This window comes from Arachis hypogaea, chromosome 1 (assembly GCF_003086295.3).
Source record: "Arachis hypogaea cultivar Tifrunner chromosome 1, arahy.Tifrunner.gnm2.J5K5, whole genome shotgun sequence".
NCBI lineage: Eukaryota > Viridiplantae > Streptophyta > Magnoliopsida > Fabales > Fabaceae > Arachis > Arachis hypogaea.
Window position 1 is genome coordinate 7,346,248 of NC_092036.1, and position 18,343 is coordinate 7,364,590.

The 18,343-nt window shown below is 32.5% G+C and overlaps 1 protein-coding gene across 1 annotated transcript; it reads left to right on the top strand.

Annotated features, from left to right (window-relative positions):
* The first annotated feature begins 2,139 nt into the window (after positions 1 to 2,139).
* LOC112793490 (protein NUCLEAR FUSION DEFECTIVE 4-like) lies at positions 2,140 to 6,006 on the top strand. Its single transcript, XM_025836234.2, has 2 exons — positions 2,140 to 3,470; positions 5,159 to 6,006. The coding sequence occupies exons 1-2, from the start codon at positions 2,281 to 2,283 to the stop codon at positions 5,592 to 5,594; spliced, it is 1,626 nt and encodes a 541-aa protein (XP_025692019.1). The 5' UTR covers positions 2,140 to 2,280; the 3' UTR covers positions 5,595 to 6,006.
* Positions 6,007 to 18,343: the final 12,337 nt, after the last annotated feature.

The following is an 18,343-nucleotide window of genomic DNA, read 5'->3' on the forward strand; positions in this document are numbered from 1 at the left end:
TATCTCGTCAATACAATTGGTGAGAACTAATATATTAATTTTTGATAATTTAACGAAATGAATATTTATTTTATATTTTTTATGAAATTAATTTTAATCAAGACTCATGGTTAAACTTAAAATAAAATAGAAATATTAGAAAAAATAATATAAACCTTAATTAATATTCTATGTTTTTTAGTTTTTATCATTGATTAATCTAAAAAGTTATAAAATATATTAAATTATAGTAATATATGTTAATGTAAGAATATTAGTTAAGATGGATTAGAAAAATGCATGCTACACTTTGTACTTAATATAATGACGGCTCTAACTAAAAGAATAATTGAAATTAATTAGAATGACAAAATATTTAAAAGCCTAGTGATAACTAAGGTCTTAGTCATTCTTAAGACATTATTTGGATTAAAGGAATTTGACGGAAAAGAAAATGTAGGAAAAAAATGGATAAAAAAATGAGAAAAAAAGTAATTAATGTGAAGTTTATATAATTTTTTTAAAAATGAAAAAAATTGATAAAAATTATGTAAACAAAAATAAAATTATAAATTTATCTTTTGAATAATAAAAAAGACAAAATTTTTAATTTATTCTCTCAGGAATTTAAAAATACATCTCTTCTCTTCTTTTATTTCACTGTCATCTTCAACAGCGTCATCCCAATTTTATCATCGTTATCCACAGCGCTATGACAGCTTCGTCATCGTCGTAACAGTTTCACCATATTTTCATTCCTGCATCCTCAAAATGAAGGTGTCTTTTTCTGTTGTTTTCGTAATTTATTAATGTATTAATAATTTAAATGCATTAATAAATTATAATTATATATAATATAAATAAAAATATTAATATAATTTTATTTTATTATATTTTTTTTGTTTAAATAAAATATTTTTTTATTTTTTTATCTATTTCTTTTTCATTTAAACAACACACAAAAAAATATTTTTCTTTTTATTTTTTTCTCTTATTTTCCTTCTTGCCATTTTTCTTTTCCATTTTTCATCTTATATTTAAACAATGTGTAAGGTCGTTAGATCAAAACATGGGGAATGAAATTTTTATAATATAATTGACTATGTTGAAATCAGAAAACACAAATAATATAAAATTAAAAAATAAAATTAAATGAGATAGAAAATAAATTGGGATAACCGAAAACAAATTAAAATAAAAAAATCAAACCAAAAGAAGATCATTCTAGAATGCACCAAATCACCAATCATTCACATACTAACTTTTATAACATGTTTGCACACACAACACTTCTTCTTCTAACTCAATGCAACCATTAAAACTCAAACTTCATATACATATCTTTTAAACATGATTAAGGTAAGTTTCTATTTTTTTTTCTTTTTTTTTTCCGTTCAGTTCCTTTTTTATCTTTAGTTTTAATATATAAAACTAAATTTAAGAAAAAAATTAGAGGCTAGACCTGAAAAAAAAATTGAAATAAAATAAAATAGTGAAAAAAATTTTATATAAAAATTATTTAGTTTCACTGATTTCTTGAGACTCTTCTTAAAAAAAATTTAACTAAAGTTTTTAGATCAAATTATTTTGTATAGTAATGATTTTTAAACTCTTCTCTTTTATATTTATCTCTCTTTTTTTATTCTGTTTTTGAAATCTTTTTTTAATTTTTTTTGTAATTTTTCTCACAAGTTTCTTTTTATATTGTTTTCATTCCATTTTTTATTGATTCATCTTGATATTTATAGAAAAATATAGCTTAATTAATGTGATTTGAAGTATAAAATGATCTCCTGTGTCTTAACTATAATTTTCAAAACGAATAGCACATTCCAACAGTATTTTTGAGATATGCATGCTGTCGTTTCTTCAGAGAAAAAATATTGTTATTTAACGTATCTTATGCCATAATAAATATTTAATTATCAAATCATATATTAATATAAAAAAGATATCAATTAAAATGATTAAAATTATTGAGAAATTTCAATATAAATAATTTTTAGATATATATTTATATATAATTGATTCTATAATATTTTTTTAAAAATAATTAAAATATATATATATATATTAATATCAAAATATGTCACGTCAATATTTTTAGTACCAAAAATATTACACATTATAGATGAAAAGGTTACATGCATTCTTACTCTTATATTAATAATTCCTTTAGAAGTGTATATAGGCCTTCACACTCCCACCACCTCATAAGAGCTTGTTAGGAGTGCATAGCACAAAAAACCAAAAAAGGAGAACAATTTCCTCTCATCAAAATTTCTTCATTCATCATAAAGTATGTCTTCTTCTTCATTTTCATCATCACCGTCAACTTCCTCTTCTTCATTATCATCATCGTCAACAGCTCTTCAATGGTTAAGTTTAGTAGGAATAATTTGGCTCCAATCCATAAATGGAACAAACACAAATTTCCCAGCATACTCTTCCCAACTCAAAGAGCTTCTCTCAATCTCCCAAATCCAACTCAACAACCTTGCTTTTGCCTCAGATGCCGGAAAACTCTTTGGTTGGTTCTCTGGCCTTGCTTCTCTCTACCTTCCCCTTTGGCTTGTTCTAATCATAGGTTCAACTCTTGGCCTCATTGGTTATGGTGTTCAATATCTCTTCCTAACTAACCATATCTCAAATCTCTCTTATTGGCATGTGTTTTTGCTAACTTTTCTCGCTGGCAATAGCATTTGTTGGATCAACACAGTTTGTTATGTTGTTACAATAAGAAATTTCTTGTCTCATAGTCAAGTAGCCGTCGGAATCACAACTAGTTACCAAGGTTTGAGTGCTAAAGTTTATACCAATGTTGTTGATGCTTTTTTCTCACCACAAAAGAACAAGGCTAGAGCATTTTTGTTGCTAAACTCTATTTTGCCCTTGGCAATAGGGTTAATTGTAGCTCCTATTCTTAGACAAACCAAAGCCACGTCTAATTCATCAAGTGATTATTATCTTGGGTTTGGTGTGATTTTTGTGATCACAATTGCAACTGGGATTTATGCTGTGGTTAGTATTTTGGAATTTGTGTCTAGCAAAATTTCATCACTTGGGGTTTTAATTGGTATCTTAGTGTCACTTTTCTTGCCACTATTGGTTCCAATTTCATTCAAGATCAATCAATTAGTTAAATCATGGCATGAAAATAGGGAGAAGCTTAGAGTGTACCATTACACTCTAGAGGAGAATTACATCACCAATACTAATAATGATGAGGTCAAAGAGAGTGATGAAGAAGAAGAAAAAGAAGTGTGTGTTAGAGAAGAAATTGGAGTGACTTTGATGGTGAAAAGAATAGACTTTTGGTTATATTTCTTTGTGTACTTTTTTGGTGCAACAATTGGTTTGGTTTTTCTTAATAACTTGGGACAAATTGCTGAATCAAGAGGAAGCTCTAACACTTCATCTTTGGTGTCTTTGTCTTCATCCTTTGGTTTCTTTGGAAGACTCATGCCATCTCTCATGGACTATTTCCACAGGTAATAATTAATTAATTACAAATTTACAATTTTAGAAACATTTTCTTTTTTTTTCCCCTTTATTTCTACCTTTTTTTTTTTTTTTTGTAATAGTATCACCAACTAGAACCACTGCATTTACATTCTCATTTAATGTAGATAACAATGACCACAAATGTGTTGGTTGATCTACATTGATTGATGAAGACAAATAAGGTAGAAAATTTATGAGAAATGTTCACTCTTCTCGTATATATATATATATATATATATTGAAGATATTCATTTCTATCTTTTATTAGATGATTGGAAATAATTAATTAATATCAGTCTCATAGTCCATCTAAATGATAAATAAAACTGAATTAACTCAATGTATGAAAATAATGAATACATATAATATATTTCACAATTTACAATATCTACTATTAAGTTTATATACATGACAAATAAGTTACATATTCAAATATCATATCTCAAAATTAAACTTGTATTTGGTAGGTACCTTATGATAACACTAGAAATAATAAAAAGTAACTACTTGATTTGGTCTATCAAATTTTTTAAGTAACTCAAATCAATCTTTAAAATTTTAATTTAATTAAATTGATCTTTCGAATGTAGTTTTATGACTCAATTTCGGCTGGGTTTGGTAAAGTTTTTTCAGGAGGTGCTTGTGCTTTTAAAAAGCACAAGCACGTCATTTTGCGTTTGATAAATTAAAAAGCTCAAGTGTTTGTGCTTGCGGCTTTTAAAAGTTAGGGGTGCTTTTGAAAGCACCTAGGAGGGAGCTTTTCAAAGCTGGCTTATGCTTACCAAATTTTTTTCATTTTCCCGCACATATTTCCCGCTATTATATTGCCATTAAAATCTTCATATATTTCTAACTTCTCTTCCTAACCTTCATAAAATCTAACACAATCTTCATATATTTTTTATTTTTCAACCTAATCTTCACAAATTTCAACACAAATACATCTCTATCACATATTAAAGTTAAAAAATAGAAGAATTTATTTATTATATTTATGTTTATTATGAATTTTTTATTTTAACATTATTTTATTTTAAAATATTATATAAAATTTTAAAGAATTTGAAAAAAAAATTATTTTTTTGTTATAAACATGTTTATTATAATTTTTTCAACTTTTAAAAGCTGTTTTACCAAACACAATTATGGTGCTTGTACTTATTAAAAACCATTTTTAATTTGATTTTACCAAACGTAAGTGCTGCAGCTTTTAAAAAGCTGTCTTTTAAAAGACAGCTTTCATAAGCTACTTTTAAAAAGCAAAAGCTTTACCAAACCAAGCCTTCATCTGTTAATTTCCAATTAACTCAATTTAATCCTCCAAAATTTGATGTTGTAAATCAATTTGGTCTTTTAATCACTATTCCGTGAATATCGTGATGACATGTGATGACTGATGAGTGATTGAAAAACCAATTTGTATTATATCAGTAAATTACTAAATTTAGATAGACCAAATTTCTAAAACCACTTTAATTACCAAATTTCTAAAACCACTTTAAATATTGAAAAACCAATTCTTTTATGTAACTTGTCTTCTTCAAAATAAATTTATTAATTGCAAGATCCCAATATTTGTGTGCATCATCATTAGTGAGACAGATACCAAACATTGCCAAATAAAATAAAATATTGTAAATTTGTAATAGTACTAAATTAATTATTTCTATTTCAGGGGAAGATCCAGAATTTCAAGGCCAGCTTGCATGGTAGCACTAATGTCACCAATGTCATGTGCATTTTTCTTGTTACAAAACAGCACCGAAATCTCACTTTACATAAGCACTGCACTCATTGGCGTCTGCACCGGAGCAATCACCTCTATTGCTGTCTCCACCACCACAGAGTTATTTGGAACAAAGAATTTTTCGGTGAATCACAACGTTGTTGTTGCCAACATTCCAATGGGGTCCTTCATTTTTGGTTACTCAGCTGCTATTCTCTATCGTAAGGAAGGGTATAATAGTAATAACATTAATCATCATGGCAAATGCATGGGAATGGATTGCTATGCTAACACTTTCAAAATTTGGAGTTGTTTTTGTCTTTTTGGAACTTTTTTAGCTCTCATACTATATGTTAGGACACGCAAATTTTACTCACAAAGATAGTAAAAAAAAGAGACTTACACATTGGGGGTGAAATATCAAAATTACCCTTAAAAAATTATGTCGATGACAATTTTTTTATTAAAAATAAAATAAAAAGGTTTTCAATTTTAATTGTCAGAGACATAATTTTTATGGACAATTTTGATATTTTAATTTATAAATTTAGTTTCACCAATTTTTAAATATATACCGCCCTTGTGTTATGTTATTTTCATTTTAATTATGTAACCAAGGGAAGAAGTTGTAACTTCTACTATACCCCAATCTTAGGTTAAGATGTAGTATTAGATAATTAAGTAGATAATAGAATAGTATTTTAGAATATATGATGATGTATATAGGCAAAGAATCGTACATATATTACGACTGTTACTGACTCTCTTGCATAGTAGTGAATTAATTAATTAATTTATTATATAGTTTTAAATAGTATAATTAAATGGTATGCTTTTTTGGTTTGAAGGTGCTGTCTTGGAATTTATTGTATGGCAAATGACAACAATATGCAACAATATAATTTCGATGTTTTAAAATTTCAATGGATATGCCAATTGCCAAAGTCGTTTTACTTCAAACGATAAAATATATAGTATATTAGCATTGACCAAATAAAAAAAAAAAGATTTTTTATAGGGTCTAGCTGAGCCGTACTAAAGGGGTTAAAGAGAGACGATATTTAAAATTTTAAATATAGAAAATGACAGTACTAATTATTGAGAGAGAATTTCTTAGTCATAAGTTTATGGAAAGAACAAAATACCAATGTCATTGAACAAATAATTTAATTTTGATATATTGATATTTTTAAAATTTAAAGGTAAATTCTATCGTACTGCTATGAGACCGGCTATGCTTTATGGTACGGAGTGTTGGACGGTTAAAGGAGAATACGAACATAAGTTAAGTGTGGTAGAGATGAAGATGTTGAGATAGATGGATGAGTGATCATACGCGCACGATTAGATAAAATAAGGAATGAAGATATAAGGGAGAGAGTTGGAGTAGCACCCATTGTGGAAAAGATGGTTGAATCGCGTCTTAGGTGATTTGGACATGTGAGAAGAAGACCAACAGAACACCCAGTCAGGAGGGTGGATGAGATGGAAGATGGACAAAAGGTAAAAGACAGAAGAAGACCTAAGAAGACCATTCATGAGGTGGTCAAACGAGATCTACATATAAATGGTCTTTTGTAGACATGATACATGACAGAACACAATAGCGTCGTTTGATTTATGTAACCAACCCCACCTAGTGAAACAAAACTTTGTTGTTGTTGTTATTGTTGATAATATAAAATATTTTGTACAAACATATAATTATATTTATCTTGTTAAATTATTATTCATGTAGTTAATATAGAAAATAATTATGTTATTAATATAAAATTATCTTATATTTATAATGTATCAAAACTAAATTCTTAAACAAAATAGTAATTGAGAATAAAATCTTGCTATAAACCTACGAAGCATGAACACTTTGCTGAGCTACCGTGTTCGCGTGTCGGATGCATTTTGGATATGACACTCACGGACACTCGTCCGACACGCGTGTCTGCTGTGTCTAATTGTGTCTTAATAAAAAATAAAAAAATTTTCTTCGGATACTCTTGAACACACCTAAATATCATCACGTATCAGCATGTCCACTCCTATTCTTAACATATATTTTTAAAATAAATTTAGATGTAGTATATATTATTATTTATTAAAATAAAAAATATTTTAAATACTCGATATAATTAAAATAAGACATTAAAAATGATTAAAAATTTAATTTATATTTTAATATTAATAAAATATCAAAATATTATTATGATTTATCTAAAAAATACATTATATTTTATATGTATGTGTATTCCTGTGTCATGCATGTAAGATTTTAAATTTCGCGTGTCAGTGTGTCTTAGCTTGTATCGTATCGTGTTCTATATCTGTGTCGGTGTCTATTCATCATAGCTATAAGGAAAAAGTGATGCCAGGTGTTGCTGACTCTGCTATATATATATATATATATATATATATATATATATATATATATATATATATATATATATATATATATATAAAAGCTTACCCATCATCAATTGATTTAATTTTGGGTTTTGTGAACAAAGTGCTTGAATAATAACAATTTCTGGTAATGTTAGCGAATTGAAAAAAAAAAATCATAAAAATTGTGTTTGGAATTGAAACATGAACACATTTATTTTGTTTAAGAAAGATCTTTTTATGCTTTTCATTCTTTCAAAAATAGTGATAATTAAAGTCAAAGGCAATTTTATTTGCCTCTATATATTTATGTCTTATATTAATTGCTTAACATAATTGATGAGTTTGGAAACTCTTGTTTAATTTTGATGATGAACAAACATTATTAAATATTTTAATTACAAAATTATTAATTTGATCTTAATTCATATTTGCTTAATTAATAATTTTGTTGTGCAGATTTTGTGTTGGGCCGAAAATAAAATTTTGGTTTAAACCCAATTATAAGCCTCGCTACATGTTTCTCATGCTATGAAGCTGAATTATTAATTGGGCCAGAATGAATGTTATTGATGCAAGCCCAAAATGAATGCTTTCTTATGTGCTCAATGCTTAATCCAAAAATTTACCAGGAAAGCAAATGTTATAAGTGGGCCAAAATTCAATAGTATCATAAAGCCCAATTTGTTTTATGCATGCCATGGTCCGAAAGAAAAATGAAATTGGGGCACAATGGTTAAAATAATAAAAACCCAAGACATTGAATCTTGGTTGCATGCTTCCAACGGACTTCACACTTTAACTTGTGAAGGAACTCAAATTTTATCAAGTTAAGTTAATGCAGTCCTTGGAAATATGAGAGAGAAAAGGTCAAAGTGATTTGATGGCAATTAATGGTAGTTTACACGTTACTACACAAAGCATGGAGAAGTGCACCTAATTACTTTATTCATCATAACACTCATAGCTTTGCTTTTATTTTCTCTTTCTTCTCTCTCTCTTTCTCTTCTCTTCGGTCATTAACCAGGAAACCATGGAAGCTACATTAAGCTACTATCACCGAAAAGAAGGAGTTGCATGCATAAAGACCATCAAATTAATGATGGCAAGAAAAAGAAAACCAAAAGTATGTTGTGGCTGAGATAATCACCAAATATGGTTAGATTTGGTGAGGTAATCTCGGATCCTTCATACTCAAAAAGAAGGAAGAAGATTCGGCCAGCAAGGGAGATTCTTGAAGCATGGCTTGTCTTTGATTCTGCTCAACCACCACAGGAAGTAGCTAGAGTGGCAAAGTGATGGTTGAGACAGAGATTGAAGCAGATGAAGTCATCATCATCATGAAGCATCAAGGGCCAGAAATCCATCTTGGAGAGGAAGCCAAGGATGGAGCGCTCGGATTGATGAAGAGTGATGATCAAGAAAGGACTAGAGGTAATTGCATGTTAGGTTTTGCATGGTTATCTCTTCTCTCTATGTGGCCAAACCGGTTCTGTTTCTTGAAGGAGGAAGAAGTTGGTTTGGGTGTTGGCTCCAAGTGTGGAGGTTTTCCTCTTCTTTAAAAAGAGAGAACAACCACTGTTTGGAGCAAGGAGTAAGATTTGAGAGTGCAAGGCATAGAGTTCTCAGAGCTACCTAAGCTAGCAGTTCTTCTTCTCCTTCAATGTTTTCTGTTTTGTATTTTTCTGTTTAATTTTGTCATGTCTTGAGTCTCATGGAAAAAGACAAACAATGAGGTTTGTATGAAAAAGCCATAGAGCGGAAAAAGGCAGAGAGTGCAAAATTAAAAGAAAAAGCCATAGATGTCTTAGAGTTCCTTTGTACATCTATGTTGTGTTTCATGATTCTGTGAGAATTCCCTTGTAAGTTGGGTTAGCACTTTACAATTTGTAATCTGGATGATTATAGTGAAATTCCATCATTGTTGTGATGGAGACTGGATGTAGGCTGCACTGCACTTAGCAGCTGAACCAGGATATATCTGGGTGTAATCTTCTCTCTCTTCCTACTTCAATTCTGTTTTTACTGTTTAGATGAAAAATAAAAAATGTCTCGTGTCAAGCAACGAGACAAAATGAAAATGTATCGTGGCTAGGGACGAGCTAAAAACAGAAAAGTTTCATCTAAATCCAGCAAGTGTTAGCAAGCAAAAAGGGGGTTAAGATTCAACCCCCTTCTCTTAGCCACTGAAACCATCAATTGGTATCAGAGCTTGGTCTCAAAGAGATCAAGCTTTGCAGCTTGGAGTAAAGATCCTCATGGCGGAAAACAGTGGCGCAAATGTGGTGTCTTACAATCTGACTGAAGGTCAATCAAGCAACAGACCTCCCATTTTTAATGAAAAAATTATACCTATTGGAAGGAGAGAATGAAGATATTTGTACAAGCAGTTGATTACAGACTTTGGAAGATTATCCTTGAAGGGCCTCAATTTCCAACTACCACAAGTGCTGAAGGAGTAGTCTCTCTCAAACCAGAAGCAAGATGGACCGAGAAAGATAGGAAGAAGGTAGAGTTAAATGCCAAGGCAGTAAACCTGCTCAACTGTGCTATCAGCTTTGAGGAGTACCGACGGGTATCACGATGCACAACGGCAAAGGAAATCTGGGACAAGCTACAAATCACTCATGAAGGAACCACCATTGTCAAGAAGACTCGGACAGACATGTTGAACAGAGAATATGAAATGTTTACAATGAAGGAAGGAGAGTCCATTGATGAACTGTTCGAACGGTTCAACACTATCATTGTTGGCTTAGATGTTCTGGGAATTTCACATTCAGAATCTGTGCTAGTGAGAAGAGTGTTGAGATGTCTTACAAAAGAGTGGGAAACAAAAGCTTTAATTATTTCTGAGAGTAGTAGCTTAGATTCCATGACACTTGATGATTTAAGAGGAAATCTTCTTGCTTTTGAAAACTCCTATTTGAAAAAAGATTCAAAAAAGAAAGGAATTGCCTTTTCTTCTGTGACTAACCCTCTGGATGATAAATCCAGTGATAACTCTTCTGAAAATGAGTTTGTGTTGTTTGCAAAAAAATTCAGGAAAATGATGAAACTCAAAGACAAAGGCAGCAGCTCAAGGAGGATGAAGAAAGACCTTAGCAAAGTAATCTGTTACAATTGCAAGGAAATGGGGCATTTTAAATCTAATTGTCCCAAGTTAAAGAAGGAGGAAAAGCCGAAAAAATGAAAGAAGAAGGGACTGATGGCTTCATGGGAAGATTTGGAAAATGACTCAGATGATGATGATGAAGAATCTGAGACTAAGTCACAGCCTTGTCTCATGGCAAATGAGGTAGATCAGGTATTCTTTCAAAACCCTGACACTGAAGACCTTCATCTCATGATAGATCACCTCTCTGAAAAAATAAGATGTTTTCTAACTGAGAATCAAGATCTTGAACAACAAAATTTCATTCTTAAACCTGAAAATAATTTTCTCAAAGAAAAACTAAGAGAGGCCGAAACTGCTTGTGATCTTGTGGAAGAGAATAAGCAGTTAAAAGCCCAAGTTAGAAGCTGTGAAAGTGACCATTCTGTCCTTGCATATGTGAATCATTTTAAGCAAAATGAAGAGTTGCTTAAAGAGGTTAAAAGACTTAAGGAAGACTTAGCCAAGTTCACCCAAAGTTCTGAAAATTTGAATCAAATCTTGGCTAGTCAAAAACCTCTTTATGATAAAGCTGGGTTGGATTTTTATAAATTTGAAAAATCGCATTTTGAAAACATTGCTTCATCTTCAAATGATACAAAGTATCAAGACCCAACTTACTTTAACAAAACAGCAACTCCAAGATTTTGTAGGCTATGCAATCGAAGTGGACACTTTCCTATTCAATGTTTCTTTGGTGAAAGAATGATTGGTGATAAAGTTTGTAAAGTTGTTTTTGATTACAATGATTTGGGACATAAGAGATGGTTTAACGTGAAAGGATCCAAGAAAATTTGGATACCTAAGGTCACTTGAGCTTATTGTGTAGGTATGCCTAGCATCCAAGAAGAAAGAAAATATGTAGTACATGGATAGTGGATGCTCTAGGCATATGACCGGGAAGACAACCTTCTTCATAAAGCTTGATGAATATGATGGAGGATTTGTCATTTTCGGTGATGATGCAAAAGGAAAAATAGTGGCTGTTGGGAAAGTGGGTAAAAATCTCTCATCTTGTATAAATGATGTCCTTCTTGTACATGGCTTGAAACATAACTTACTTAGTGTTAGTCAATTGTGTGATTTGGCTTTTGAAGTTATTTTTAAGAAGCTTGTTTGCTTAGTTGTTTGTGAGAAAACTGGGGATGTTCTATTTGAAGCTAAAAGATGCAATAATGTGTATGGATTAACTCTTGAGGATTTAAAGGAACAAAATGTAACATGCTTTACCTCTCTTGAATCTGAAAAATGGCTTTGGCATAGAAAGTTGGGTCATGCTAGCATGTACCAAATTTCTAAGCTAGTCAAAAAGAATTTGGTTAGAAGAATTTCAAACATCAAGTTTGATAAGGATCTTACTTGTGATGTTTGCCAATTGGGCAAACAAGTAAAATCCTCTTTTAAATTAAAAGATGGAATCTCAACCAAAAGGCCATTGGAGATGTTACATATTGATCTTTTTGGTCCTACTAGAACTCAAAGTTTAGGAGGTAAACATTATGGTCTTGTGGTGGTTGATGATTACTCTAGATTTGGTTGGGTACTTTTCCTTGCTCATAAGAATAATGCATTTTATGCCTTCTCTACCCTTTGCAAGAAAATTCAAAATGAAAAGGATTTGAAAATTTCCCATTTGAGAAGTGATCACGGAAGAGAATTTGAAAATCAAGACTTTGAAAAATTCTGTGATGACTTAGGGATTTCTCATAATTTCTCATGCCCTAGAACCCCCCAACAAAATGGGGTGGTTGAAAGAAGGAACCGAAGCCTTCAAGAAATGACTAGGGCCATGCTATGTGAGAATAAATTCCCAAATTTTTATGGGCTGAAGCTGTGAACACATCATGTTATATTTTGAATAGAACAATCATTAGAAAATGGTTAAAGAAAACTCCTTATGAGCTATGGAAAGGAACCTCTCCAAATCTTAAGTACTTCCATGTTTTTGGATGCAAATGCTTTGTTCTTAACAATAAAGAAAACCTTGGAAAATTTGATCCAAAATCATATGAAGGAATGTTTGTTGCATATTCCACCACAAGCAAGGCCTATAGAGTTTATCTCAAAGAATATAGAACCATAGAGGAATCCATACATGTTACTTTTTGTGATTCTAACTTAATTCCCAGTATTGTAAAGGATAGTGATTCAGATTGTGAAGAGGATGGAACATGTAAAGAAAATCCCAAATCTGTGCAAAATGAAGAATATGTCAGCCCAGTTTTATCTTGTCAGATCGAAGGAGAAACTTCCATTTTGTCTCCTGAGCAGACACGAGAAACTGAAACAGTGAGACCACCAGAAGTTCATCAAAGCTCAACACCTGTCCAAAAGCCTAGAGAATAGAAGTCCATGAGGGGCTATCCTCATGACTTCATCATTGGTGATCCCTCTCAAGGTGTAACCACAAGATCCTCCACCAAAAGGCAAACCGAACCTAGCAACCTTACTCTCTTGTCACAAATGGAGCCCAACAATGTCAAACAAGCTCTTGAAGATCCATCATGGGTCAAGGCCATGCAAGAGGAGCTTGCTCAATTTGACAAGAATAATGTTTGGACATTAGTACCTCATCCGGATGGTAAGAAGGTAACGGGTACTAAGTGGGTATTCAAAAACAAACTTGGTGAGGATGGACAAGTTTTTCGTAACAAGGCTAGATTAGTGGCCCAAGGTTACGATCAAGAGGAGGGAATAGATTTTGATGAGTCTTTTGCTCCGGTAGCTAGAATGGAAGCAATTAGGTTGCTTCTTGCCTATGCTGCCCATAAAGGTTTCAAAATGTTTCAAATGGATGTTAAATGTGCTTTTCTTAATGGCTTTATTGATAGAGAAGTGTATGTGGCTCAACCCCCCCGATTTTGAACATAAAGATTTTCCTAATCATGTCTTTAAACTTTCAAAGGCTCTTTATGGCCTTAGACAAGCTCCAAGAGCTTGGTATGAAAGGCTTAGTGCCTTCCTATTAGAAAATCATTTTCAAAGGGGAACCACCGACACTACTTTGTTCATTAAAGTTTCTAATGATGACATCCTTCTTGTTCAAGTTTATGTGGATGATATTGTGTTTGGATCAGCCAATGAGTCCTTGTGTGAAGAGTTTGGAAAACTCATGACTAGTGAGTTTGAAATGAGTTTAATTGGGAGAGCTAACTTTCTTTCTTGGCCTCCAAATTAAACAAACTCCTAGTGGTACCTTTATTCACCAAGGCAAGTATGCAAAAGAATTGATAAAGAAATTTGGCTTAGAGAATTCCAAACCAATGGGAACACCAATGCATCCTAACACTAAACTTGAAAAGGATGATGATGGCCTAGATGTGGATGAGACACGGTATAGAGGAATGATTGGTTCATTAATGTATCTTACATCCTCTAGACCGGATATTGTTCAAAGTGTGGGTGTATGTTCAAGATTTTAATCTCACCCAAAAGAATCCCATTTATCGGCTGTTAAACGCATCATTAGGTATATTAAGGGAACATGTGATTATGGCTTATGGTATCCAAAATCTGATGATTTTTGTGCAGTAGGATTTTGTGATGCAGATTATGCGGGAGATCGAGTGGATAGAAGAAGCACCTCGGGCATGTGTTGCTTCCTTGGAAGCTCACTCAACATGTGGTCAAGCAAGAAACAAGCCACAGTGGCTCTATCCACAGTTGAAGCTGAATATATATCCACATCTGCTCGTTGTTCTCAATTAATTTGGTTAAAAACTCAATTGGAAGGTTACAAATTAAAAATCAATAGCATACCCTTATTTTGTGACAACATGAGTGCAATAAATATTTCCAAAAATCCTGTTCTGCACTCAAGAACAAAGCACATTGAAATCAAATATCATTTTATTAGAAAACATGTGCAAAAGGGTACTATTGAATTCAATTTGTAAAATCTGAAGAACAACTTGCTGATATTTTTACAAAACCCCTCTGTGAAGATAGATTCTGTTTGTTAAGGAAAAGCTTGGGAATGTTTGATTTAAATCATGTTGAAAATTTGTGAATTTCTGATTCTGTCCGATTTTATCTCGTAGGAATGGACGAGATAAAAACAAGGCATGCTGGAGGAGCTATGATTAAGGGGGAGGCTGCGCAGACTTTGCTTCTACTGGGCCCCACAAAATCAAATTTGACCCCTCATTGAGTTTTTTATTGATTCCTTATTTTATGATGATCAAATCTTTTGATTGTCACTTCAAATCTCATTGGAAGTGGTTATTGTCAAATCAAATCCCTCTCTCCATCTAATCCCTTGATTCTAGGAAACCACCTTTTTTCAAAACCCCTTGGTTAATAACCGCGCCATTATGGTTATTAACTTCCCCATCATCTCTCTCCAATCCACATTAATTGCACCACTAACCTCCTTCTCTCCTCACTCTCTTTCGGCACTCCCACCCTTTCATATTCAACTACTTCATTCATCCTACCATGAAAAAGAAAATGGCACACAAGAGAAGTGGCCAACCCCCATTCCAAAAAACCCACCGTTTTCATCACCTCAAACTCATACACATATCCACCTTCATTCTACCTCCTCTTCTACTCAATCACCTCCTTCCAAAAAGACCGAAACCATGCGCCGCAAGGTAATCGCTCACAAATCTTCAGGGAGAGGAAAGAACAAGGAACCTAGTGTTCAAGAAGAAGAAGAAGGATCACATACCTCACCACCACCATCACCGCCAAAAAGACCTACTCCACACACAAAAAGCTCTCAGAAAAAGCCGAAAAGCTTTGTTCTGCATGATACAAGAGAACCTGCAAATTTGGAGTCTCTCGACTTCAAGAACAAATTTCACAAAACTCACTCCCATTTTGATCCCTCTCGGTTCTACTCATGTGCTTTCTATGAATTTCATAAAGAGGTTTTGCTGAAACGCCCTCTCTGTCTCTCTTACTTGGTAAATCTTGAGAAACTAGCCACCAAAAGAATCAACTTTACTCCCATGTTTGATGCTCTGAAGTGGACACCACTGATTCACATTCAGAAATTTGTTTACCCGGGGCTGGTCCGGGAATTCTATGCAAACATGCGATTGATTGATGGCTCAATTCACTCTTACGTCAAACGTGTTTACATGACCCTCAATCCTCAAACCATAGGCGCTGCTCTTGCATATGAAGATGAATGGCCAAAAGTTTACATGGTTGATAAGTGGGATGATCAAGTTGGCATTGCACAACAAACAGTCTTGCAACACATCTGTGCAAATCTCTCTGGTTTGGATGGACTAATCCCAACTCATCGAGCACTCGGCCCTGAGAACTCTCTTCTGCACCGTATCATCACTCACATTCTCACTCCACAAGGCGGTTCTCACCACAGAGTAACAGTTTCTGATTCTATTATTCTATTTGCTCTTCTTACTTCTTCCCAAATTTCATTTGCTTATGTTATGATACGCCATATGTGGGAAGCAGTGAAAAGTACAAAAAAGGCTAACCTTCCATATGGCATGTTCCTCACATATATATTTGAGTATTTTAAGGTTGATTTGACTAATGAAACTATTGAGAACAAGATTTCAATGATTAAAGGAGGAGGAGTTTCGGGCAAGAAAGGCAAGAGATCTGTCCCTTCTGAACCATCTCTCAGTGATTTGGAAAGCCATCCTGAACCCTCAAATGTTACTGCATCAATCCGGGAGGTTCTCAATGAGATGCGCAACATGTCCAAGTTGATGTTCAAATCCCACAAGACTGCTAGAAAATTGGAATATGAACAGGAAAGGGCTTGGAAGAAATGTCATGATAGAGTTGGCTTCATGATTAAGAGCTTTGATGATGAAATGGGAACAGGGGATTACGAAGCTGCTTCGGGTTCAGAATTCAATCTTTCTGATGATTGATGACTGTTGTTTACTTTTATTTGATATTGGCTTCATTAGGCTCAATCTATTTTTTGTATGAGCATGACTTGATACTCACCGCTCTGTGATCCTCTGATACACTCTTGTTACTTTGTTATGTATATTTTGTTGTGCTTTTCATATTTGGTGCAGGTTTCCCTTGATGACAAAAGGGGGAGGAACATTAGTCTTCCAAAATTGAAATTGAAAATAAAACAGGGAAGGATTGATTTACTGAAAACAGGGGATGAAATTTTCAATTGATGAAAATTCATGATCACCCTTGTTTAAAGAATACATGTTATCATATTTGTTTCACTATGATTACTACTGCTTATTATATTTGGCATTTGGTTTATAATGATGTGCCTGGTTGTTGATGAACATGTTTTTATTGAAATCGAAATTTTCTTATTCATCTTGATAAACATGTTGGTTTGAAAATTTATTTTTGGCAGTTCCTTTAAACTATGATGCCTTGATGTGATCATGTGTGATTCAAAAATTATTTTCCTTACTTGAATGATATGGCTCTGATATTTTGACTGGAAAATAATTAATTTTTTAACATTTTTGTGTGCTCAGTTGATGTGTGTAAACTATTGAGCAGAAAATCAATTTATGATATCAAAAGAGTTTTGATTATCAATTTAAAACTGCTCATAAATCAAGCATTTAGCATCATATAACATGATAAATAACATTGTCTTTGAAGTTTGATTAAAATGTTACAGGTTAATGCTTCCCTTGGTAAAATAGCATATATTAAGGGGGAGCCATGTGACATTTAGAAAGGGAGAGAAATCAAAATTCAAAGGGAGTATTTTTTACTCAATCTTTAAATTCTTTCCATTTCAATTTTAATGATGTTTGTCATCAAGGGGGAGATTGATGAGTTTGGAAAACTCTTGTTTAATTTTGATGATGAACAAACATTATTAAATATTTTAATTACAAAATTATTAATTTGATCTTAATTCATATTTGCTTAATTAATAATTTTGTTGTGCAAATTTTGTGTTGGGCCGAAAATGAAATTCTGGTTTAATCCCAATTATAAGCCTTGCTACATGTTTCTCATGCTATGAAGCTGAATTATTAATTGGGCCAGAATGAATGTTATTGATGCAAGCCCAAAATGAATGCTTTCTTACGTGCTCAATGCTTGATCCAAAAATTTACCAGGAAAGCAAATGTTATAAGTGGGCCAAAATTCAATAGTATCATAAAGCCCAATTTGTTTTATGCATGCCATGGTCCGAAAGAAAAATGAAATTGGGGCACAATGGTTAAAATAATAAAAACCCAAGACATTGAATCTTGGTTGCATGCTTCCAACGGACTTCACACTTTAACTTGTGAAGGAACTCAAATTTTATCAAGTTAAGTTAATGTAGTCCTTGGAAATATGAGAGAGAAAAGGTCAAAGTGATTTGATGGCAATTAATGGTAGTTTACACGCTACTACACAAAGCATGGAGAAGTGCACCTAATTACTTTATTCATCATAACACTTATAGCTTTGCTTTTATTTTCTCTTTCTTCTCTCTCTCTTTCTCTTCTCTTCAGTCATTAACCAGGAAACCATGGAAGCTACATTAAGCTACTATCACCGAAAAGAAGGAGTTGCATGCATAAAGACCATCAAATTAATGATGGCAAGAAAAAAAACCAAAAGTATGTTGTGGCTGAGATAATCACCAAATATGGTTAGATTTGGTGAGGTAATCTCGGATCCTTCAT